The sequence below is a fragment of the Aspergillus tubingensis genome, assembly GCF_013340325.1.
Source record: "Aspergillus tubingensis WU-2223L DNA, scaffold_8, whole genome shotgun sequence".
In the NCBI taxonomy this organism is placed as follows: Eukaryota; Fungi; Ascomycota; class Eurotiomycetes; order Eurotiales; family Aspergillaceae; genus Aspergillus; species Aspergillus tubingensis.
The window spans coordinates 4603414-4626867 of record NW_023336282.1 but is presented as its reverse complement, the minus strand read 5'-3'; the positions used below and the strand labels follow the sequence as shown (position 1 = coordinate 4626867).

Below are 23454 nucleotides of genomic sequence, written 5' to 3'. Positions count from 1 at the left end.
GGACATATTATGAGTTGGATATGACATATTATGACTTGGATATTAGGTAGATTTTGATGATAGGATATGAGAGTATGAATCATGCTATGAATGATAGATTGTCTTTGTGCAGTTAAACACAGTAAAGACATGGTTACGGTATCTCTCACATGTCAAGGAATGGTGGTGCACCTTCATTATTGCTTTCGGTTTGCTCGCATTCCATCCATCCGGCTTCAAGAATGGATGGTCACCTTCCTACATTCCACCCCATCCTCACCCCTGACTTATCACATGTAATTTAGAGGGGAGATTAAGAGGAAACTGGGAAGAAACTGAGAAAAGCACTACACTTTACCGGACAGACAGCTCATTAATCCATATGTCCATTTCATTGCTCCTAGTCATCTAATAACCTCCCCAAATGCCATCTCCTCGACCTCCACCTCCCTCAGAAACCTCCTCTTCCCATCATAGTATAACCCATCACCACTAACACCTGGTACCTGCGTCGAGCAATATAGCCTCACTTTCACACCACCACCACTACCCCCTTTCACCATACGCGGACTAGTATTTCTAGGCAAATTCCTCCTACTCCGCATCATCATCATTATCATCTCCCGTTGTCGTGCCCTCTCCTCTTGTATAACCGCCCACCGGGCTTGACTCTCCTTATAGCGCTTCCTCCTCATTCTTGCGCCTTTATCCCATAGTTTCACTTGATATTTCATTTGTCGGTTCGAGTCGCCTGGCCAATCGCTTGGGCGGTCATCTTCTGTTGATGAAGAGACGGAGGATGAGAGTGATGCGCGGGGGAGGTGTTGTCTCTGTGGTTGGTAGAAGGGAGATTGGTAGGATTGTTGTTGTCGGCTGTGACGTTTGCGGTAATTCTGACTTCTTAGAGAATAGAGATTCTGGGACGGTCCGAGTTGGGGTTGGGGGGTGTAAATGCCAGTAGCAGCACTGACAGGTACCTCATCCTCATGATTGACGGGATGCATCCTCTTCATCCAATCCTTCATTTCGTACAAATCGGTCACGTCCCGACAGAGACCTAGCATGCTGCGACGAAGAAGGTAATGGATGTGGATGTGGTAGTCCACGAGGTATTTTGCGAACTTGTGGTCGTTGGTCGGGTCGTGGCTGAGGTAGATTTGGAGTTGGGTGTTGTAGGATTGTTCTTGGGTTGGTGTGAGGAGGTGTGTGTATGTTGGTGATGATGGCTCTTGTTCATTACCTTTGCCTTCTTTAGGGGCTGGAGGTATTTCGTCGGGTGGTATTTCTTTGTCTTCTGTGGTGGTGAGGCCTGGGATCAGGAACGGTGGATCGCGGGAGGCATCGTAGATGCCTTTTATGCGATCATCATAGTAGATGTCCTTGGGGATGCGGGTGATTGTGCAGCTGGTGCAGGAGAGGGCTTCTTGGAGGGAGGCATTCTGTTTTTGTTCTCTCAGGGACAATTTCAGAGTCTTTTGGGGGGTAAATTTTGGTTGTTCCTTTTTGTGGATGGTTTTCTCTTCAACACTTTCTGTGCGGGGTGGTTTGAAAGAGATTGGTTTGGTTGTGTGTGTGGATGCGAGAGGATGAGGATCGGGGATGAGAGTGAGAGACACGTACCATTGCCATATCCTCTCCATCATGGGGAGGATGATGTGTAGCATGAGGCATGATGTTGGTTGGTACATTTGGATCATAGGTTCCGATATTGGATCTGATAGTAGTAGTATTTGGGTGTGGTGGAGGGGAAGAGTGCTATACTAATTCCATATATGATGGTATAGAGGGGAGAGTTGAGAAGAGTATCCAGAACAAAAATAGCTTTGAGCTTACTATGCCATTCTCTCGGGGCATAACAAGAACATATAGTACAGAGTATACAATGAGTTTCGACAATCCATTATCGGCAAGTGCCGCATTGTTTCATGAATATCCTCATACTTGAGTGATGAAAGAATGGGTGATTGTTCCATTTGTATATATTGGTGGTAAGATATGGTTTCCGGGGCCGGGCACATGATGTCGGAGCTGAGATGAATGTGATGGGGTCATTGGAGGATGATAAGAGGGAATCCTGTATTTGGTGTTAGTAGAGCGATGAAAGTGACGAAATCAGAGGAATGAGAGAGGGAGATCATGGGGATTGGGACGGACTCAGCTGGTTCGAGTTCATACTTTGTAGGGGAGTCAAGTGATGTGGGTTGGGGGGCGTCAGGTGAGGGTTGTTGCTGCTTACTAGTAGTACTTAATAGCAGAAGCGGTAGTAGTGATGGAAATACATATCTGTAGATGCCGGTCGTGATTGCCCTTTATAATTTTGCAAGGTTTAGAACTGAAGAAATCTTGAAGGAAGTACCCGATTATCCTAGGGATGTAGGATGGGGAATTACTAGGATGAAAAACATTGTGTATACGCATGGTTTGCCTGACTCTCAGTGATTTTCTTGGTTGAATAGTTGGTATCACCTATGTGGTCACATGATATAACCACCAAAGGACATGAAAAAACAATATTCCTATTCTAGAACCAGGTGTATAACTTACTTACTATATGCTACATTAGCAATACCATGCCGACCCTCTTTTTTTTCGCTCTCTTTTTTCATATAGCAAACGTACTGTACAGCCAACTGCTGTACGCAGCTCTGTTCTCACAGTAGTGCTGCAGGACATCTCAGAAAATGTATACACAAGATCTTAGATCAGAAACAAGACCCCAAATTGCAACAAGTAATATTCCAAAGATCATCACTGCTGGCTAATAGCTATAAAAAAAGCCCACTTGTCCTATTTATGGCGGACCATCACGGCCCCACAGCCAGAGTAGTCTATCCCTGATTGTGCTGTCATCCAAACTATCATAAGCGGGCGCTGTTCGACGCATAAGCTGCCCATAAGAGGGCGTTGGTCCGTTCAGATCCACCCAGCCCTTCTTCCGCAGTTTAATTGCATACTGAAGTATGGAATTCGAGTTGTGGTCAGTGGGCTTGAAAGGGCACTCAAGACTCCATTCAACCTGAAGCCGTGCATTGTCTGCGCTCTCGTAACCCAGAGGATTATAATCAGGCTCAGAAGAGGGCGCATGTAAACTGACTTCAATCGAGCCCCGATAATAGGCTTCGCGTGCCAGGAGTTTTATGTGAAATTTCATCGCGCCGAGCTCCTCCTGCGCAATAGAGACTGACTTGTGCAGTGTCCAGCTGGATGAAATTTATTATCAGTATAAGATAGAGAGAACCAAGGGGAAGGAGCAGATAAATACTACCTTCTGTCTGTTTCTGCACAGTCATTCAACCAGTAGTTCAGCCATCTTTCCAGCATATCTTCGGGATTGTCCTGGCTCTTGGATGGGTTTTGCCAGGTGTGACATAATTCTTCAGTACTAGTTGATGCTTTAATCGACTTGATTCCAACCATCTTCGTACAGTCAACCCAAAGATCAAAGTCAATTTCCTTGACCTGTTCGTCTGTGAGTTTTGATCCTATGATTTGGATTGATATCTTAGGTGGTGAATTCAGCTCTTCTCTCAGAGAAGAAAAGAGTGGAAGTTCGGCCATGGTTTTTTACCTCTTTCTTGGGATTATGTAGTAACGGGGGATAGTAGACAAGGAAATGAAGTGTGGGAATGATACAACCTCCTAAATTATATAAGACTGGCATGACTGACATGACTGAAGAGATGCGTCAGTCTTGATAACCACTTCGGACTAACGATCCGGTTCAATTAATTTCGATCAGACGAAAAATGATGGGGAAAACCAATAATAACAATCATTAGAAAGGAATATTCACTGTTTGAATGATGTTGTTAACGATTGTTTTGTTTGTTAAGATGGTAGTAGTGATATATCCACATCACATACTAAAAACATCCTCTCGACACTAACAGATTTCTGCCTGAGGAACAGGAGAATAAACATTTACATACTCCATCAACATGATCCCTCTCTTCCCAACGACCTGTCTCCTTCTCTCCCTCCTCTTCCTCCTCATTCAGCACCGCAAGGCCATCCGTTCTTTATTCCGGAAATATACCACTCCGAATTACTCCCGCCTACCCGTTTACCAACACGAAGTCGAACTGGATCATCTTCACCGGTATGTATACTACCAGTACTACTACTTAGTAGTAGTACACACCCCACGTTCCTCGACCAACCAAATCAACTCTACCACTGCTTACACTTAATTTCACCCTTCCTACTAAACTTACCAAGCACATCAAGCCTTGAGGAATCCATCCCACGCACAATGACATGAATGAGTGATGACTAACATGAACACAACATCCTGCTGCAGTGATCACCATTTCACCACCAATGGCTATGCTGCTCCCCCCGCAACCCCTCTCTCGAGATACTTCGACCCGGATACATCCGTTATATACCCGGAGGTCATGGAGCCACCCTTCCCAATTATTCCGGAGATGGGAGACGATCGTTATTCTGTGGATGAAGATGAAGATGGAGATGAAAGGGAATGGGTAGATGGGATGGTGGATTCAGTGGTGAAGTGGGTGGTGAAAAAGGTACAGGATGGACCATCTTCTTCTGATTCTGCTCGTTGACCGGATGGGTTCCATTTGTTGTCGGTCGTTATGGGATTATACATAATAGAGAGACATGCTGGGGTGCCTCGTGTGTGGGTGAAAGTAGGTCACATTACTGTGATCTACTCCGGGGGACCTCACGCGATCGTGGACCTACGTCACTGCCGATCCCGAATATTGAGGTACTGCAACCTGCAAGCCACGGCTTATGCAGGGATCTATGGTAGTGGTTGGCTGGAAGTGGTTGGCCTAGTTCCTTGGCCTTGACCGGGTGTGGTTGAATCTAAGAAGCGCCACGAACGGGCTTGATTGCGAAGAAGTCCAGTCGTTCATTTCGTCTATCGTGTAATATATCTTTCATATGTATCGCTGCAAGTTGAAATGTACAGATCATAAAATGCCATCTATATCATTAAAAGCTTATGGGGCGCAGTAGCCGCCGTCAACCACAATGTCTGCTCCAGTAGTGTAGCTGGATGCATCCGATGCCAGGTACAGATACGCGCCCTTCAGCTCCTCAGGTGTTCCCTCGCGACCCATTGGGATCTTATCCTTCCAGACGGTCTTGGTCTCATTTGGGATAAAGTTCGAGATCTCTGTTGCGATGTATCCCGGGGAGACGGTGTTGGCACGTGCGAATCTGACCCACTCGACAGCCAGCGACTTGCCTGCATAAGGAATTAGTATGATACAAGTCTATTTCTTCAAGGCTGCTTCACTTACAGAGATGGATAACGGCCGCTTTGGAGGCATTGTATGCTGCCTGCATCTGAGGGAAGTTGACAATGTGACCGCTCATGGAAGCGGTCGCCACAAAGCTGCCATAGGTGAAGTTGTTAAGTGCGTTACCGTTGATATCGGTGCCCTCCTCCTTCTGTCTCCTCCAGTGGGTTGCTGCCGCCCTGGCGCAGTAAAAGGTACCGTTCAGATCGACATCGACCACATTCTGGTAGTGGTCCAGCGGACCATCAACCATGGGACCCTTAGTCCAAGGGACACCAGCATTGGCGATGAAAACGTCCAGTCGGCCGTTGAAGTCTTTCACAACCTGGTCAACGGCCTCCTGCACGGCTTCGGGCTTGGTGATTTCGACCTTATACGCCTGGGCTAGAATGAGCATTAGTAAAGTATGCCTGGCGGTAAGTGGGAAAATTGGTTTGAGGGCTACTGACCCTGGACACCATACTTGGAGGCAATCTCCGCGGCCCGCTCGATGCAGCTGGGGTTGCTGCTATACCACATGGCCACATTTGCACCGGCTTCAGCCAGGCCACTAGCTACGGCAAGACCGATGCCAGCACCGGCGCCTGTAACGATGGCAGTCTTGCCCTTCAGTGAGAACATGCTCAGCAAGCCGGGGTGGGCGGGAGCGGTAGTGTTGTCATGGACAAAGAGTCCATCTTTCTGAGGGCTGGCAGCCATTATCGGATCTATGGGTGGAAAGGGGGTGTAAAGAGAGAAAGTTCTCAGGTAACGCAGGAGAGTCGGGAGAGAACGAAGTGAAGATGTGAGACAGCCTAGCCAGGTGGCGGGCAGCTTTATATCGTAGATTGGAGCTTAGATATACACACCACTACGGCCAGCAACGAAAACACTATTAGGACAGCAAGCCCACTAGGAGCCCCCCGCGCCGGTGAGGGGTTGACTGGGCCATTGCCCCCCTCTATGCAGTTGGTTGGCTCCTACTCTGGAGTTCGCATTATTCAGAGTTTGGGGTTGGCTATCGAGGATAAGTCTAGTTGCCCCGACTGGCCACGCTCACTCCATCCAGCTTTCTCGTCTGGTGGGTTCTACTGACGCTAAGCGGTCCCATAGTCTCTAAGGCGGGTGAAGAGGCCCAGACTGGGGGTATCCGGGCGTGGGTTGACAACAGGCGCCCCATGCCCTGCTTCTGCAGCTTTCGCTTGCTTTCTTTATCTCACCGAAGTCCCCATCGGTATCGGGATCGGGGACCCTCTGGCATCTGACGGCCTCAATCAGACGATGACCTCGGAAATATCAGGAGACACGAGACATGAACACTGAGTAAGTTCGGCATTAGTCAACCTCGTTTGTTTCTCCAAATCCGAGAGGCCGGCGGATCCGGACTCATCGTATTTCCGTCCCGCACCCCCCCGTGACAGCGGCTGCCCGATTGGGGTTTCCCGGGGAATCTCCACTTCCACCTCCACTTGCGCTTTTACCACGCGAAGCTGAGAAGAAGAAAAGACACGCGCAGGGAGCTGCGTTGCTAATGCAGGTGTTTCATGCCTTCTGTGATATACTCCTGGTGTTTTTTTCAGACTTGAGTCTGCATGCGGTGCCATTTGGCATGCCAAGAAGGGCTACTGGATTCCTTCAACCCAGGACGTACATAGTCCTTTACGAAGTAGTAGTTTGCTGTTAATAACCAACACTACAAGCGAAAGTAGTTGCACGATAATGGTCTCCATGAAGAGGGACTCGTTGGAATCTACCATGTTCCACGAGCTCCAGGGGTGCTCAATTCTTGACTGTTTCGCTAACATTCTTCTAGTTATCAGTGGAAACTCTGCGGCCTCCTGTAGATCTGCCAGCATCTTGGCGATGGTCTATTCTCGACTTATTTTCTAAATCGAGACATTACAGGAATTCTGGGACCGAGCTTCAGTTTGATGAGGGCTCCCTATCGCCAGTCAATAGCTCGCTGGGGAGGATGGTTGGTTGACATCGCAGCATTCCTCGCGAGCCGACAATAATGCTACCACATTCCCATGCCCCAGCCGGCTGCCATAACAAACGCAACGCTCCCTCACGAGCGCGCTTCCTCCCATCCATCATGGATCTCTCTGTTCTCTGATTATTCTTGTGCTGGCGTTTCCGTGGCTAGCAGTTGCTACTCTTTCCTGGTCTTCGGCGCCGTTGAATGCCGTCCGGAACCCTCGCGGAACTGGTATAGACACTGGGACAGGTACCAGCTCGAGTGTATGGGTTAACGCGTCTACTCAAAGCCTAAAGGAACCAGGTTCTGCCAGCTCTGGCACCGAGAGCAGGAAGAATCGACAATGCCGCCATTGACCACGGTAATAGCGATAGCCGTGAGCTGCTCCGTCGTCTTCATTGTGTCTGCGATAGTTGGCACGGTTATTTGGATAAGAGTCCGTCAGGATCGCCTGTCGCTGGCGGTGGCAAATGCGAAGCAGGATGGATTTGCTCTACAACAATACCAGGGGGAGACGCTGACAGAACTCTCGCGGGAGGAGGGCACCGCACTACGACAGTATGGACAGCTCCCATATGGAAAGCCGTCTGAGTGGGGAGTCCTTTCATCTCGCGAGAGCCTGATTCTATCCCCTACGGACTCCGACACGTCATCTCCCTTGGACGAGAAAGCCCGTGATATGCGTCGTTCACTATCACGGTCTCTTTCAAGCCGCTCTGCGCGGTTGTCACGACACCTTCTAGGACCGCAACGACTCAGCTCACTGTCTCCACTGACGGAGCATTCAGAGAAGCGGCAATCGGCTTCACCTACAGTATCTGGAATTGACGATAACGTGCCAAACTCTGCTGTCGAGGGTGCGTTCGAGCTAGCAACGGAGACCACACCGCGGCATACACCAGACCGAGAAGAAGAGCAATTGAAAGCAAGTCTCACAAACCGACCAGGCTCGGGGACATGGCCATTGAAGCATCATAGGGAGCGGTCCGGCAGCCTGTACCCGCTCATGGAGGATAAACAAGACGGTTGCAACCCATCCAATGGTCGGGTACGTGGGGGAAGCATCACTGCTCAAACAGCCGGGTCTGCACCCGAGCAACCTGTACCTCCACCACCATGTGCCTATCCGCCAAACCGCTTCCGTTTGTCAAGGAATGACTCAACTTGTCTCTCTTCGCTGAGTCTCGAAACTGCAGACAGCTCCATTTTGGAGGACAGCAGAAGAACGTCGACAAATGTCGACAGTACTTTCACATCGCCCGCTTTGCCTCCATGCCCCACATTCGCCCCGTTTGATGCCAACGATGTTGGACGGATGGAATATGATCGAAGAGGCCTTGGGCCAGCTCCAGTCGTACCATCTCAATTCGTCTTCCCGTCAAATTCTGGCACCGCGTGGGAAGCCAGGAGACTTGAATCATCACCTCGCTCTTCTCCGCGTCGAAGCATGACCACACGGAGCCCGACTCATTCGACGGAACGCGTCAGTCCATCGCCACGACGAACCGAGTCTCTGTCTGAAATCAAAGCCAAGCGAGACTCATCCCTGTGGGTGAAGCCTCTGGATCTGAGCCGCCCGCCTTCCCTCAATCCAGTACCCAATGGAGCCTTAGTGCCACACTTTAGTCAAATGCAACGCCGTTCGATGTATGGTGATCAGAAGAACGAGCTCGATCCATTTTACAATGTGATGAGCAATTCTGCCTTGAGCACTGATCCCCGATTGAAGCCTAGTACCACTGGGATTCCGGATGGTCCTCTGCTAGGCCCGAACAGTCATCTTAAACCCCCTCTGCCCTCTGCACTCAAAGGGAGCAGTAGCACCCGCAAAGGCCATCGGCGGCAGAACTGCGTTCGGATCTCGATACATCCTCCAATCACGTTTGGTGGCCCAGTCTTCTCGCCCACGGCCGAGGAGCCCGAGGAGACCGACGAAATTGATACCAGCCGGGCACAAGTTCCCAATCCATCAATCTCCCATGTTTCACTTCAGTCCAACGGTTCAGGCCTTTCAGTGAGTCGGGCCAGCTATGACGAGCAACAGAAGGAAAACCCACGAGTTACGGAGATTCCAGATGAACCCTCACAAGGAGGACCGCCGAAGCTCAAGGTGAACTCACCTACTGATGTCGGGGATCGCACTCTGAGTATCATGGACATGGAGAAGACATTGCCTGATATTGTGACGACTCTACCGCCCCCCAGGATTGATACCAACCTGTCGACTACGCCATCTCCGGAAAAGAACAGTCCGGTCTGGATGATTCCGCACTACAACAGCTCGCCGACGGGATTCGAAAACTCCTCGAACCCTGGCAGTCCGCGCCGTACAGCCGTCAAGGGGCCGCGTCAACCTCCGCCGCGATCAACAGCACGCAGCAGCTTCCGCTCACTGAACCCCCTCGATGATAATGCCATGACGCAGTCAAGTCCGCCGATGCGTCATTCGCGCGGCCCCAGCATGGGCAAGGAACCGGTACGCAATACAGCCGAATCACCATTGCGTCCGAAGAACGACCCCAAAAACATGGTCCCCCCGCGGTACCAGGGTAGTCCGCATCACATTGTTTCTCCGATCAGCTATTCTCAGGCGCAGCTCTGGCGGCCAGCGGCCGCTGTGCCAAAACCGCCAACTGCGAATAGCGGCATCATAGTTCCCATCTGGGAAGACCGGGCTTCGGAACCCAAGGGCAAGGGTCCCAGGAATTCTTCAATTACTTCGCCCAGCGAACATTCAGCCCAAGTCGGGCGGGCAAAGAGCCACCGATTGAAGCCCGGCCCTGGCAGTTCCCGACACGGATTTCGAACCCCGACGAAAAAGCCTGTTGGACTGGGAATCGGGGCTGCCACGCCGGGAAGTTTGTATGATGGAGATGGGTTCCTGAAAGAATAGGGCGCATGGACGGACCGATAGTTGGCAGCGGCGTTGATTGTTTCTCTTGTTTCCTTTGCTTGGCTAGCGTGCGGGCGTGTCTACCCTCCACTGTAAAGATGAACGTAGGTAATAGGTAGGATTAATAAAAATTAATCTAGAGATGATGGTCACTAATCTCCTTCAAAGTAGTACTTGGCAATTGATCCGTTTCATAACAAGTAACTAAGTAGCATCTATCATTACAAAAGTATTCCACAACACCCCCCCTCCCCCAATCGGTTTAAGTAGAGATAGTACACAAGCAGAGACCAAGAAAGAGAGCCAGATAAACCAACAAGCAATCTAATCCGTCCTCCTCCACTTCGTCTCCTCCCCACTACCATCCCCATTAACACCCTCTTCCCCATCCACCCCCTCTTCCTCCTCTTCCTCCCTCTGCCTCACCGTCCCCGCCCCCGGCCCCAAAGGCAACGTCGGCTCCTCCCCACCAGCAATCCAATTCCCCTCCTCATCAAAGAACTCATGCATATTCTCCGCCGTAATCCACCCGGAACTCCCCTCAACCGGGGGCGGCAATCCACCCTCCGCACTCCCCATCGACACTAACCCAGACTGAAACGCTCCTCCTTCTCCTTCGTAATCATCCTCGTCCTCATCCCCAGGCTCAACCGGATCCGGATGCAGATTCGAGCACGCCGACACAGCAGCGTAGAGAGTCTGCGTGGGCGTTTCGGGCTTTTCGTCTCCTTCCTCGGCGGCGGCGGGGGTAGAAGAAGATTCTTGAGCGGGGGTCTCGGGCACGACTGTTACGGTGAGGGCGTCTTCTTCGTCGTCGGCGGAGGAGTAGGAGGAGGTAGTTGGGTTGGCGATTTGCATGTATAGGCCTTGGAGTTGGGCTTGGGCTTGGGGTTCGGTGCTGGGGAGCTGCAGGCGCTGGATGGCGTGCAGGGAGATGGAGGGGTAGGGGATTGAGAGGCCGGTGTTGGTTGTGGGGTTGTGGAGGAGGAATTTCCTAGTTGGTTATCATTTCTCATTAGTATGGTTTTGCTTTCTCTTTCGTTGTTGTATTGGTTATGGATGGAGGAGGGAAGGCTACTCACTCAGACGTAACCCATACGTTCACCCCGGGGATGACGATCTCCTTGTCTTCCGCTGCTTCTTCTTCGGTAGTGCCGTTTGCGGTGGAGGCATCGCGCAGGGCGCCTAGTGCTGGGACTGCGAGGGCTTCGCGCTCCAGGAGCACGAGTTTGCAGTTTTGGTGCTGCGAGTAGAGGATTGGCGGGCCGGAGTGGAAGGAGCTTGGGGTGCGGGATTGGTGCTCGGCGAGGGGAATGTAGGTTGTTGTGTCGGGGGGTGCGGTGATGGATTCCATTTTGAGGGTTGGATGAAGGTTGTTTGGAGGTGGGAGGTTGAGGATGTGTGGTAGGTGGTGAAGGGTGGGAAAATGAGAAGATGATGGATGGAGCTTCGCGGGCGGAGCAAAAGCTAGATTATCAGTAGCTGCTGGTGATGGCAGTTGATATCCGCCGGGCGGGTGGGGTTCTTTCTACCACGGTTGGTTTCTACGTTGGTTTCGTCTTTTGATTAGGTGTACTCCTGTGGAAGATTAATGGGAATGTGTGATATTATTATGATTGATGCTATGTTTGTTTGTTGGGAGATTGCTTCGATAGCTTGAGCTAGTTTCTCAGCGGTACCAGTTGGCTATATGGCTGTGCTCTCGTTGGCGCAGGTCGCGCACTGCCGCGGTTCAGCTGGTTCAGATGCAGAGCGCCCTGCACTGGTGATCTCTTGCAGAATACGGTGCGCACAAGCTTGAACTTTATCGTGGCTTGCGACGAAGGAAGTGCGCTACTATCCCCGCCAAAGCAAGGGCCCATAGCATCCACCTGCAGCGGTTTCAGCGGCCATGGCGCGGTTTATGGCCTTCACCCAAGCTATTCCGGTATATTGTATTTCAGAACATCATCGCGCAGCTCTCATTTCACGTCCAGCCCACCAAATGCTCTGTCCAGTTCTTCGCCTTCGTCTCGCGGCACCATGGAGGGTAATGTGGCCGCACTGGGGTCGGAGAACGAGCTGTCCAATAGACTGGGTTGAGGTTGGCTATGTGCTCTAGGCCCAGTGGCAGAGTTACTCGGTTGAAGTAGTTTCTCGTCTCTGTCTAGCCATCCGGGAGCCACACGTCGCTTCTCTGCGAGGTCGCGCTGGGTGATTGAGTCCTCCCAGCCCCGGATTGCTTTCTCGGCATCGGCGCGCGTCTTGTTCAGGTGCTGCTCGAGGGCGTTGCAGGAGGCTAGAATCTCTTCTGGAGAGGCGGCATGCTCGCCACTGGATGAGACCACGTAGCGGGGTTTGACATCGGGGTTACTTTGGTCGACTGTTACTGAAGGGGGTATGGTCGAGGGAACGGACTTGTAGGTGTAGGGAAGTGTGACGGAAGTGGGGAGGTTGATGAAGGGGGAAACGGTCAAGGGGACCTGAGCCAGCAGGGGATGGGGGCCTGTCGTTAGTCAGTGATAGGTCAAGACAGAAGATGAAGGAGGGTACTGACGATAGGATTCATACATGATGAGTGATGGGTAGTATACGGTAAGATGTAAGACTGATAAGCTAGAAAGAGAGGAAACAAGAGTAATCAATGATGGATGAGATTCCCCGCGGACGGCGTAATTAATTACAGGGACTGTAACGAAGCGGAATGATCCGCCGGCTGAGAATTACCGTATTTACGGTTGGTTCTGACGTCGAGTGAGACTCTCTTTCTTGCAATGAAGAGAAAAGAGATTAGATTGAATGGATTGAATCTTTGAATACGAAGAGGGGGAACTAGTTAGTTAGTAGTATTCATCTTACACAATAATTGGCTTATTCTTCCGAATCATCTTTACTAGTGGCTCTCTGCAGAAAAAAGGTGGTCAGGCAGTCTTTTTCAGCCTCTTATTATTCTCCAGCCTTGACGATATCGAGCTGGAAGGCCGACCATCTCTCCTATTCGGGTTGCACTGCCCGGCGCCTCTCTCCATCTTCCCTCACTCTTCGCTCGTCCCTCTCGCCTTGTCCCTGACCCACGCTTTAGCCTCAATTTTTCCAACCCTATTTCGCTCCCCTCCCCCTTGTCATACTCGGAATCGCCACTTCGTAGGATTCTTGGTGACCCCCGTCCAGCTTGTTCCTTACAACGGCCAGTCCTCGCGATCTCCGCCTGTCTCGCGTGTGAAATCCAATCCCGCCGCCGCTTAACCCCCCACCAACAACTGGCCTCCGCGCTGGTGTCTTTCCCCTTTTCTTCGCCTCCTCGCAACCCCCCGGGGCACGACGTTCTTGCGATTTCCCCAGATCCAAGATCTACGTCTTCCCTATCACTTAAGTCACCATGGATCGCACTATCGCGCGTGCGGTGACGGATAAAAAGCCGGTCCCGGAGATCGACTTTACGTTACATGTTATGGAAGATGGCACTCAGGTGTCGACCATGGAGCGAGTAATTAAAGGTAACGCCACAATGTCTTTTTCTCTCTCTGCCTTCCCTCTACTTAACTATCTGCATGAGCGCTCTCCTAATCACTCTTTGGTCTTTCAGAGGTGCAAGCGCCGGCGTTGAACACCCCGCCGGACGACCTGTTCTGGTCTCGTGAAGACCCTTCTAAGCCCAACCTGCAGTTCCTCAAGCAGCACTTCTACCGCGAAGGTCGTCTCACTGAAGATCAGGCGCTATGGATCATACAGGCCGGTACTCAGCTCCTCAGGGCTGAACCCAACCTGCTGGAGATGGATGCGCCCATCACCGTGTGCGGTGATGTTCACGGACAATATTACGACTTAATGAAGCTCTTTGAGGTCGGCGGAGATCCTTCCGAGACGCGCTATCTCTTCCTCGGTGACTATGTGGATAGAGGTTACTTCAGTATTGAGGTTCGTGTGATCGCAAGCTGTCCGGTAATTGCCACATCCACTGACTCGCGTGCTACAGTGTGTCCTGTATCTCTGGGCTCTCAAGATCTGGTATCCGAATACGCTCTGGCTCCTGCGGGGTAATCATGAATGTCGGCATTTGACGGACTACTTCACTTTCAAGCTCGAGTGCAAACACAAATACAGCGAGCGCATTTACGAGGCATGCATCGAATCGTTTTGCTCCTTGCCGCTGGCGGCGGTCATGAACAAGCAGTTCCTCTGTATCCACGGAGGTCTCAGTCCCGAGCTGCACACTCTGGAAGATATTAAGGCGGTATGTTATGGGCTGAACACTACATCTGGTGGATTGCTGGCTGACTTGGCGACAGATTGATCGTTTTAGGGAGCCCCCGACTCATGGCTTGATGTGCGACATCCTCTGGGCCGATCCTCTGGAAGACTTCGGGCAGGAGAAGACCGGTGACTACTTCATCCACAACAGCGTCCGTGGATGCTCGTATTTCTTCTCATACCCCGCGGCGTGCGCTTTCCTCGAAAAGAACAACCTTCTCTCCATCATTCGGGCGCACGAGGCACAGGATGCCGGTTACCGCATGTACCGCAAGACACGTACGACCGGTTTCCCCAGTGTCATGACCATCTTCAGTGCTCCCAACTACCTGGATGTCTACAACAACAAGGCCGCCGTCCTGAAATACGAGAACAACGTCATGAATATCCGACAGTTCAACTGCACCCCTCACCCGTACTGGCTCCCCAACTTCATGGACGTCTTCACCTGGTCGCTTCCCTTCGTCGGTGAGAAGATTACGGACATGCTTATTGCCATTCTCAACACCTGCTCCAAGGAGGAACTTGAAGATGATACCCCCACGTCGGTCTCGCCCACCGCTGCACCCCCCTCTCCTCCTGCGGCGATGGATATCGAAAGCAGCGAGTTCAAGCGACGTGCGATCAAGAACAAGATTCTTGCCATTGGCCGTCTGTCGCGTGTATTCCAGGTGTTGCGTGAAGAGTCCGAGCGGGTCACCGAACTCAAGACCGCTGCTGGAGGTCGTCTCCCAGCGGGTACTCTGATGCTGGGAGCGGAGGGTATCAAGCAGGCCATTACCAACTTCGAAGATGCTCGCAAGGTCGATCTGCAAAACGAACGTCTGCCCCCGTCGCAGGAGGAGGTCATCCGGCGCAGCGAAGAAGACAGACGCATTGCCTTTGAGCGGGCGCATCATGAGGCAGAGAACGACGCCGGGCTGGCGACTGTGGCCAGGCGGATTAGCATGTAAGTGAAGCAGAATGATCGTTCCAGACCATCATACTAACGAGTTTCAGGTCGGCGGGATCGGGCAAGACTCGGCGACAAAGGGATGCTACTCGGGATTCTCGAGAAGCATGAGCGATTAGGAAGTAACTGGGTGTTCCATCTGAACCAGCATCTTTCGAAGCGGCATGCAGAGGTACTGCAATTCGGGGTATGAACTACTCCGTGTATGGGTGAATTATATACTGTCACCTCAAAAACGCCAACGTGGTGACAGTTGCAATTCAGTAGCTCCTATACTTTGTCGCGAAAGATTACTGTATTGCATAATGGAGAGGTGGACGGGGGGCTTTGTGTAATTCCTGCACAGCAATCGAGCGTCCGTGACGACTCGACCATGAGTTGATGAATCGATACACCATGAATTGAGCTGTTCGTATTGTACAGGCTAGTTTATTAAAATAGTCAATTGATTACCGTCGATTATTGTTACCCCAGACTCCATAGCCTACGCTTATAATAAGACTAAGGTATAAGCTACGCTCCGCCAAGACCGCCGAAAGTCCCGCGCCAGAATCTCCGACCGGCCCTGCCAACATCCTCCACCACTTCCTCCCCCATCCCATCCCTCTTCACCAAACACGCAGTCAATGCCTCCCAAACTCCGCGGCACGCTCTCCAAGAGCCTGTCGCAGATCCAAGACTCCTCCTCTTCATCATCCTCCTCATCAGTCTTCTACTGCCCGTCCTGTTCCACCTGGCGCCGCTCCCTCTCCTCGCGTCGAACCCGACTACAATTACCACAGCAACAACATCAACAACAATCATGGGCATCCTTGCAGCGTAGCGGCATTGCGACCACATCCGTCGTCCACACAAGACATATCCCTCCCCGATTGAAGGATTTACATGAAGCTCTGAACCGGGTCAAGGATGTTGCGCCGGAACAGGTGAATTTGAGTCGGTTGCAGCTTGCGTTGAGGGGATTGGAGAGTGAGAAGCCAGTTGTTCGAGTTGCTGGTATGTCTTTGTCTTCTCTCCCATTCAGTGATAGATGTTTTGGTCGGTTGGGGTAATGCTAATCATTGGGGCAGTTCTGGGTTTGAATGATGCGACTGCGGCGCGCAGACTGGTTCGGTTGCTGTTGGCGGACCCGTTGAATTCGAGGGAGAGCTGGGAGGATGCGTTGGATGCGTATGGTGAAGATACGGAGAGGGGTTTGTTGATTCGGTAGGTCTACATTCACAAACACGCATGGCATTATGGGGACCAGGCACTAAGTTATATGCAGGTACGGCGAAGTCTCCGAAACAATCCCCAACGATCTACTTCCTACGATCTCAGTTCCCTCGCCCATTTTGAAGAAGGGAAATTTGGAAATCCTCGTTACGACACTTGGTGCCGAGTCGGCAGGCGTCGCGGATGCTACTCAGTCTCACCCATTTACGGCTGACACCTTCCTCGTGCCCACGGTTACGATCCGCACGTCGCATTCCGGCCGGCATAATATGGTGCGCTATCCCGTGCATCGCAGTATCGTGTGCGGTAGCGGTGTCGATGGATTCCTGGCGTATAGCGGGTTGATGGCACGGTCGGACTTGAAGAAGGAAGCTGTGTCGGTCTTTGGGGCTATTGAGCTGGCGGTCACGGAGCCACAGAAGTACGATGGCCGGGTTGCGTTTGTGGATATTGACAAGGCGGATGAGGCATTGGCGAAGTTCCGCGAGTCGGTGCAGAATGCTTCTCTCTACGAACGTGGCTGGAACAGCAGTGGTGTGCAGCCGGTGGTGGACTGGTTGTCTTCGCTGCGAGCTGAGGAAGGGACGCTGGATCCGTCCTTGCGGACGTTGATCACGTCTCTTCTGGATGCCGCGGAAGCGGGTGCCGCCGCTGCCGAGAAGAGGAAGCTGCTGGAGCAAGAAAGCGGCGCTGTGTCGTGGGAGACTCGCGATGTGCTTGAGCGGTCTGTGTCCGAGTGGGCGGAGCGCGGGCACACGGAGCTCCGCAGCTCGCTTGAGGAAGGTTTTGCCAGCAAGCCGTGGCGCGGACTGGCGTGGTGGAAGCTGTTCTGGCATGTGGACGACGTCGGGATGATCACGTCGGAGATCCTGGACCGGAAGTACCTGCGCCAGGCCGAAAAGGAGGTCATCTGGACTGCCGGCCGGTTCCAGCAGGCCGGATTGACCGATGCGACTCCCATGCAAGAGGAGCAGACGTCCTGGCCAGCGCAGATCGCGACTAGTCGTCGCCGGCTCATGGAGACGACAGTGCCGTCGCTGCAGGCCTTGGCGCAGCGTCTGGTCTTCTTCAGCATGTCCACGACCACCTTGACCTCGGCATTGTCGGCGCTAACCTACGTTTCGCTGCCGACTGCCACCATCTACGAGACCTGCACGATGGCCGCTATCGGACTGATCTACTCGCTGCGCAACCAGCAGCGCAAATGGGAGTCCGCGCGACACTGGTTTGAGAACGAGGTACGCGAAGACGGCCGCACCGCGCTGCTGGAAACAGAGACGCAGCTGCGCGAGACCGCCCGCGAGGGTGGCCGACAAGTCGAAGAAGTGACGGCGGAGAAGGACGCCAGAGAGACGATTGAGCGCGCACGCACAGCTCTGGAGGAGGTCAACTAGCCAGCAGATAGGTATCTAGTTTAAGCATGTCATGTACAATAGACTCATCATCCACCTTCCCCTTCAATACATCTTCCAATCTTCCACCCCGTATTCACCTAACTATTCAACTAAGTTCAACACTCCCCTCCGGCACCCCCTTATAACTCCTCAACCTCCTCGCCAAAAACTCCATCACAGGCCTCATCTCCTCCGCATTCCTCGGCATCCCATCCCCACGCCTCTTATACCTACTCACCTCCACAAACTCAAACCACTCCTTCGTCCTCCTCACCCCAGCCGCAGTAACCGCCGTACTCCTCTCCCCTCCGTCTTCCTTGCCCGCAACAATCAACACCGGCGTCCTACTCTTCCCACTCCCAGTCCCTGATGCAGGCGCCTTTCCAGATAACCCCACCGGCGCCCCAATCGACACCACACCTCCCAGCTCCTCCTCATCCACCTTTCCATCCCCCTGGGGGGGGGAGGAGTTCTTGAAATGCCTAGCAACCTCCAACCCCACCATCCCGCCCTGCCCGATCCCAAACACCACAATATCCCGACCCCGATACCCGCACTTTTTTATCAGTGTGTCGACAATCACCTCCTTGATTATGGTATTCGTGGAGCGGGTGAATCCGGCGTCCATGTCTAGGTCCCCTGCTGGGCTGAATGTGATGTCGTCGCCCCAGTGGAAGCCGCCCAGGTCGAAGGGGAGCGGGGTGGGGGCTTGGAGTGTTAAGACGGTGGTTTCGGGCAGGTTGAGGGCGCGGGCTAACGTTGTGAGGTTTTGGCTTGTGTCGCCGAGGCCGTGGAGGAGGAGGAGGATGTTGGGGGATGTGTTGGAGGAGGAGGAGGTGGTGGTGGTGGAGGGGGGCGTGATGGTTAGGGTTAGGTGCGGGGGGAAGTGCGAGGGGGTTGGGGGGGTGGGTGGCATTTTGGATTTGGGTTTGAGTTGGGTGGTTTGGTGGGTGGTTTGGTTGTTGGAGATGGGTAGGCAGTGTGGATGTTGTGATGTTGTGGTGGTGGTGGTGGTGGTAGAATGTAGAGGTTGGCGGGGTTGGTTCGGTGTTGTTGTATTTGTGGTTGTGGTTGTAGTTGTTGTGGATAGTTCGTGGAGGATATAATGAGATATATTTAGGGTATTCAGTGTATAATATGTGGTTTGCGTGTATATGTCAGAGTGGTTCAAAGGAAAGTAGTATTGTTGTAGTGTGATAGAAGGTTGTTGGTTGAAGTTTTGAAGCTCAAGCAGTTAGTTGCCTGTTTGGGACTAGTGCGTCAGGGACAGTCAGTTGGTCCAATTAAGTGTATGGGAGTCTGCAAAGACGCATGTGTGCAGGTTTAAAGTACCATATTAATTGATAATTGACTCAATATGAATATTCATTCCGCAATCTCAAGGGCTTTCACCCACCTATATCTATTGTGTACTCTACTGTGAGTGAAACTCAGATTAGATCTCTGGTTCGAAAGGAGCCATGAAATGAAACTAGTCAAGTCTACTTGATATCGCTCGAGAGGATATAGTGCTATGCATGGATCAGTGTCTAGACTTAGCTAACATCGTCTTTACCTTCATAAGAGGATGACATCCTCAAAAGAGTTCACACATTTAATTGATAGGCTTTTTACCTACGTCGTGTCTTGTCCTTTTCTACCTGACTCCCCAGCCCTCTAACTTCCTCAAGATATTTTCAGTTCTCATCATTTGTTACCGATGTGTTATATATTATCAAGAAGTGCTCTCTAGAAGCTAATGCGAAAGTACTGGACGAAATGTACAAGGTTTTGTTATATATGCAACGATCAGTAATGAAGAGGAGCATGTTGCCGTGGTAGGTCTGAAATTGGGGCCCTTTCGCATCAGTAGCATAGCATTTCTTTCTACTACAGTCGCGTATAGTAAAATCACATACTCTACTTCAGTCTATTTGGTACTGATAACAGGCCGCAGTGCTAATATTTCTAATATCAAGGGAGTACTGAGATAGTATCTTGGAAACTACCATGGTTGCCATGATTTCGCCATACTCCATGATGTCCATTGTAATACTCTCGTGTATGTATCTGAATCTATTGCAGGCCACCAATTGATCATTTAACTCAAAAGCTATGGAAGAGACAGACTAAGGATCGTCGATCAGGCCATGTAAGGCAGCGAGTTGAAAAGACATGCCTCTGAGTAACTTCCACCCTCACTGACAGTCATTCCAGATCATGTCTATAGTATTGAATGCATGCACAAAATTATTGCATATGCCAGATTCATGTGTGTCTTGTCATACAACATATGCACATCATTGGAGGACATTAAATTCACATGTTGAAAGTATATTTATTGCCGGATGACCACTTTCCCGGAGCCGAAGATATCACGCAAATGAGGCAATGAATAGCATACTTTTCTAGTTGACTACGGTGTACACTCACCGAACTCCTCAAGCGCTAAGTGAAACAACACATCACCGACAATGACGACATAATATTCTCGGCAGGCGGGTGCCATTAAGTGAGGGATATTATTAGTACAGAGTAAATATTTTGGAGAAAAAACAGATGGTATCTAGCCAAGCCACACACCGCCACCACGCGGTGGGATGAAAACTGCGCCACAGTGAGGGGCATTACTTTTCGCACTATTGAGGAAATGACCAGATCGGGCAATGGCAGTGGGGAGATTCCACCGATTCCACCACTTTTTGCCCACTCGCCCGATTGTCCGAGACCCAAAATAGAATCCCAGTTTTAGGTGTGAAGATTGGAGGCTCTCTAGCCGGCTGAAAGTGTTTGAGACTAAGTCCCTGACACTTGTCTGTGACAGCTTTACCCCGATACTCCGTCGATAGACTTACAGATATCATCCAAAAGGCGGGGGAATCACTCACCCTCCACCTGATATTCAGACAAGCCTCACCAAGACGAGAAGCTGACCGGGTCGACCGGCTCATCTTGCGCCCGCCAAGCCTGGGCAAACTGTGGCTGCGGCGCTAAATGGGCCAAAATGGATTCGCCCAGACTTAAGGCTGAGGAGATCCCCATCTCGACCCAGTCGCCCAGCAATAACATCGTGGTTCCGACCCTGGACGCGTACGTACGCACTCTGCTCAGGCGATGATCCGGATGGTCGTTACTCCAGGCCGTGAGGACTCCAACTGGCCTGCAGGAGAACACGCAAGGGCATCTGCATGGCCCCCAAAACGACAGCAGGAACATTTCACTAGATAGATGGTGGTAGCCTATCGCCATCGTGGCCTGTACGCGGTGCAGACATTCGCTGCCTCGGCCGTAAGAATTGACAAAGAGGGGCACAGGATCGATGCTCACCCAAATGTGACCACGGATCCCCAACCGGAGATACACCATTCCTCTTACATGATTGGAACCTGATGTTTCAACTTATTGAGGCTAGTAACTTACCCCTCGACTGCCCCTCCTGGACAATTCCGTGCCCATCACATCGCTCCACGAGGCTGTGGCTGGGTGCTTCTCGCCCTCATTACCGCTCAATTATTCGGTCTCGTAGCGTCTAAGCGATGATCTGTTCCAATCAAATCCCGATCCATCTATCCCCTCGAAGCGCTGCCTCCTTTGCGCAGTTTCAGCTGGCCTGTGTCCACTCCCTTCACTGGATGTGATCTTCCCCTCGATCCACCCTTTCACAGTCGGGAGCGAACCATATTGTTCTTTATCCGACGCCCCTCAAGACTTTCGATGCATTTCCGTGAGATTAGACGGTGGGGCACTCTGAGCATGGTCGATGGAGGGGCGCCCCAAGGGAGCTGAAGATGCTGAGTAGGGTTGTCTAGGCAGCACATATATAAGATGCTCTGTCCCCTCCCATCCAGACCTTCTCTTCTCTTCCTCATCAAACACTCAACTTTTTACTCTACCTAAAACCCTTTACTACTTCATACATCAATCATCATGGCCTGGGGCTGGGGTAAGTTACATACCCTCTTACACTTCCACCTTTCCATCTGGCCTGACAGGGTTCCCCTGTCTGGTCTTTGGCCTCGTGCCATCACCAACACGACGTTTATCAGGGCCTTCAGTAACTAACATGGATCTCTAGATCAATCCGACGACGCTCACCGTCAGGTGTACGAGAACAAGCACGAGGGTCACCTGTCCCACGAGCTCCTTGCCGGTGCCGCTTCCTTCGCTGGCATGAAGGCCTGGGAGGACCACCAGCGCAAGCAGGGTACGCATGCCCCATTCAGAACCATTTCAGCCACGTGAAGTTTGCCATGCTAACCACACCTGACCTATAGGCAAGCCCGTCAGCCACGCTTTCGCCAAGGAGGCCCTTGCCGCCGTTGTTGGCGCTGAGGTCGACAAGCTCGCCGAGACCAAGGGCATGGACGAAGTTGACAAGATCAAGGCCCGCGAGCACGCCAAGAAGAACGCTCACCACATGTACGAGGAGCACTACGAGCGCGGACACGGTGCCGACGAGTTCGACCCCGGCCGCTTCCCTCCCCCTGACCGCTTCGAGGGCCGCCGTGGTGGCTGGTAAGAAGCCTCTTTGTGTGTGATGGGAAACCAACTGGATTTGGGCCCTATCATCAGGGGATGATACGAAGATGGATGGTGGAAATGAAACGAATATGATCATGGATTGAGAGCGCTGTTAACACGGCCTCTCCTGCATGTATTCTTATCTAATAAACCAAGATATCCAAATGAATTATTTATTATCTCAATGTGAAACAAACGCTTATCTTGCGCTTCGTAATCCATACCAAACAAACAGTAGAATCATGGAGATCTTGCCCCGGAGACGAATATGCAGGATTCCACCCGTTCAGGAAAGCTCGCGGATTATCCATGCGTTGACGGTGGGCGCAAGGGTCTGTTTTGGAGACGCATAGATGCAAGGTGTGCGGGAAGACGACGGGCGCATCACCCACATGGGCTTCAAAAGTTGTAAGACAATGTTTAATGACAGCTTAACAACATCAACATCAACATTCACATTCAATGTCGCGAACCAGGCAAGTCGCCCACCTCAACAGGGGTAATTACCCAAGCCGGGCAGGTTATCCACGGAACAACGACCAAACATCAAACATCAAACCTCGGGATTGCCTTGAGGGGGCGGCGAAAGGCGGTCTGGCCCTACCTTTCCTCTTTCACTCACATCGGAACCGGGTTCATCCTGAAACCAAACTCCAATAGGCAGATTAATCCGGCGGCGAGCAAATGAGCTCATCGCATGCAGCACGTGCAGCCATCGCAGCCTATCAGATGCGCGCGCAGTCCGATTTGGGGCCTGATTGACCAAATGGAAAGGGCATGAATCGGCTGGCTGGCTTGTCTCGCACGATGACGAGTTCAATCGTATCTCAAGGTTTTCCTACATCGATTGGGAGTTCATCCCAGTTCCCTTCGCTTCTTGCCCCTTGTGTGCCCTGTCTTGGTTGGCTCTTTCTCCTCTTCCTCCTGTTGGTCCGGCTCGTAATCGAGATAATAATGACCGTCCCGGTTCCAGACTATTGGGTCGCTTGATTCGAACAGGAAAAGAAGAGCAGCAAAAGAAAGTTTTCGAGGCGTCGGCTGCTCCTACGGGAGCTGAAAGT

The 23454-nt window shown here is 51.8% G+C and overlaps 11 protein-coding genes across 11 annotated transcripts; 5 read left to right on the top strand and 6 right to left on the bottom strand.

The window, feature by feature from the left end:
• Positions 1 to 383: 383 nt before the first annotated feature.
• AtWU_07820 (serine/threonine-protein phosphatase 2B catalytic subunit) lies at positions 384 to 1619 on the bottom strand (the record flags this gene model as incomplete). The annotated part of the gene is made up of 1 exon (XM_035502929.1): positions 384 to 1619. One exon carries the CDS (start codon positions 1617 to 1619, stop codon positions 384 to 386), a length of 1236 nt encoding a protein of 411 aa, XP_035358822.1.
• A 1151-nt stretch (positions 1620 to 2770) lies between these two features.
• Positions 2771 to 3537, bottom strand: AtWU_07819 (uncharacterized protein; the record flags this gene model as incomplete). The annotated part of the gene is made up of 2 exons (XM_035502928.1): positions 2771 to 3179; positions 3245 to 3537. The coding sequence occupies 2 exons, from the start codon at positions 3535 to 3537 to the stop codon at positions 2771 to 2773; spliced, it is 702 nt and encodes a 233-aa protein (XP_035358821.1).
• Positions 3538 to 3917: 380 nt separating this feature from the next.
• AtWU_07818 (uncharacterized protein) lies at positions 3918 to 4547 on the top strand (the record flags this gene model as incomplete). The annotated part of the gene is made up of 2 exons (XM_035502927.1): positions 3918 to 4078; positions 4280 to 4547. The coding sequence occupies 2 exons, from the start codon at positions 3918 to 3920 to the stop codon at positions 4545 to 4547; spliced, it is 429 nt and encodes a 142-aa protein (XP_035358820.1).
• A 402-nt stretch (positions 4548 to 4949) lies between these two features.
• AtWU_07817 (putative carbonyl reductase) lies at positions 4950 to 5951 on the bottom strand (the record flags this gene model as incomplete). The annotated part of the gene is made up of 3 exons (XM_035502926.1): positions 4950 to 5197; positions 5253 to 5636; positions 5702 to 5951. 3 exons carry the CDS (start codon positions 5949 to 5951, stop codon positions 4950 to 4952), a joined length of 882 nt encoding a protein of 293 aa, XP_035358819.1.
• A 1310-nt stretch (positions 5952 to 7261) lies between these two features.
• On the top strand, positions 7262 to 10102 carry AtWU_07816 (uncharacterized protein; the record flags this gene model as incomplete). Its single annotated transcript, XM_035502925.1, has 2 exons — positions 7262 to 7458; positions 7513 to 10102. The coding sequence occupies 2 exons, from the start codon at positions 7262 to 7264 to the stop codon at positions 10100 to 10102; spliced, it is 2787 nt and encodes a 928-aa protein (XP_035358818.1).
• A 324-nt stretch (positions 10103 to 10426) lies between these two features.
• On the bottom strand, positions 10427 to 11456 carry AtWU_07815 (Voldacs domain-containing protein; the record flags this gene model as incomplete). Its single annotated transcript, XM_035502924.1, has 2 exons — positions 10427 to 11096; positions 11185 to 11456. The coding sequence occupies 2 exons, from the start codon at positions 11454 to 11456 to the stop codon at positions 10427 to 10429; spliced, it is 942 nt and encodes a 313-aa protein (XP_035358817.1).
• Positions 11457 to 12063: 607 nt separating this feature from the next.
• Positions 12064 to 12654, bottom strand: AtWU_07814 (uncharacterized protein; the record flags this gene model as incomplete). Its single annotated transcript, XM_035502923.1, has 2 exons — positions 12064 to 12587; positions 12639 to 12654. The coding sequence occupies 2 exons, from the start codon at positions 12652 to 12654 to the stop codon at positions 12064 to 12066; spliced, it is 540 nt and encodes a 179-aa protein (XP_035358816.1).
• Positions 12655 to 13460: 806 nt separating this feature from the next.
• On the top strand, positions 13461 to 15395 carry AtWU_07813 (serine/threonine-protein phosphatase 2B catalytic subunit; the record flags this gene model as incomplete). The annotated part of the gene is made up of 5 exons (XM_035502922.1): positions 13461 to 13578; positions 13668 to 13999; positions 14058 to 14315; positions 14371 to 15281; positions 15332 to 15395. 5 exons carry the CDS (start codon positions 13461 to 13463, stop codon positions 15393 to 15395), a joined length of 1683 nt encoding a protein of 560 aa, XP_035358815.1.
• Positions 15396 to 15910: 515 nt separating this feature from the next.
• On the top strand, positions 15911 to 17893 carry AtWU_07812 (uncharacterized protein; the record flags this gene model as incomplete). Its single annotated transcript, XM_035502921.1, has 3 exons — positions 15911 to 16280; positions 16355 to 16490; positions 16552 to 17893. 3 exons carry the CDS (start codon positions 15911 to 15913, stop codon positions 17891 to 17893), a joined length of 1848 nt encoding a protein of 615 aa, XP_035358814.1.
• A 106-nt stretch (positions 17894 to 17999) lies between these two features.
• Positions 18000 to 18809, bottom strand: AtWU_07811 (alpha/beta hydrolase; the record flags this gene model as incomplete). The annotated part of the gene is made up of 1 exon (XM_035502920.1): positions 18000 to 18809. One exon carries the CDS (start codon positions 18807 to 18809, stop codon positions 18000 to 18002), a length of 810 nt encoding a protein of 269 aa, XP_035358813.1.
• Positions 18810 to 21799: 2990 nt separating this feature from the next.
• AtWU_07810 (DUF3759 domain-containing protein) lies at positions 21800 to 22391 on the top strand (the record flags this gene model as incomplete). Its single annotated transcript, XM_035502919.1, has 3 exons — positions 21800 to 21815; positions 21948 to 22076; positions 22147 to 22391. The coding sequence occupies 3 exons, from the start codon at positions 21800 to 21802 to the stop codon at positions 22389 to 22391; spliced, it is 390 nt and encodes a 129-aa protein (XP_035358812.1).
• Between the last annotated feature and the right edge of the window lie 1063 nt (positions 22392 to 23454).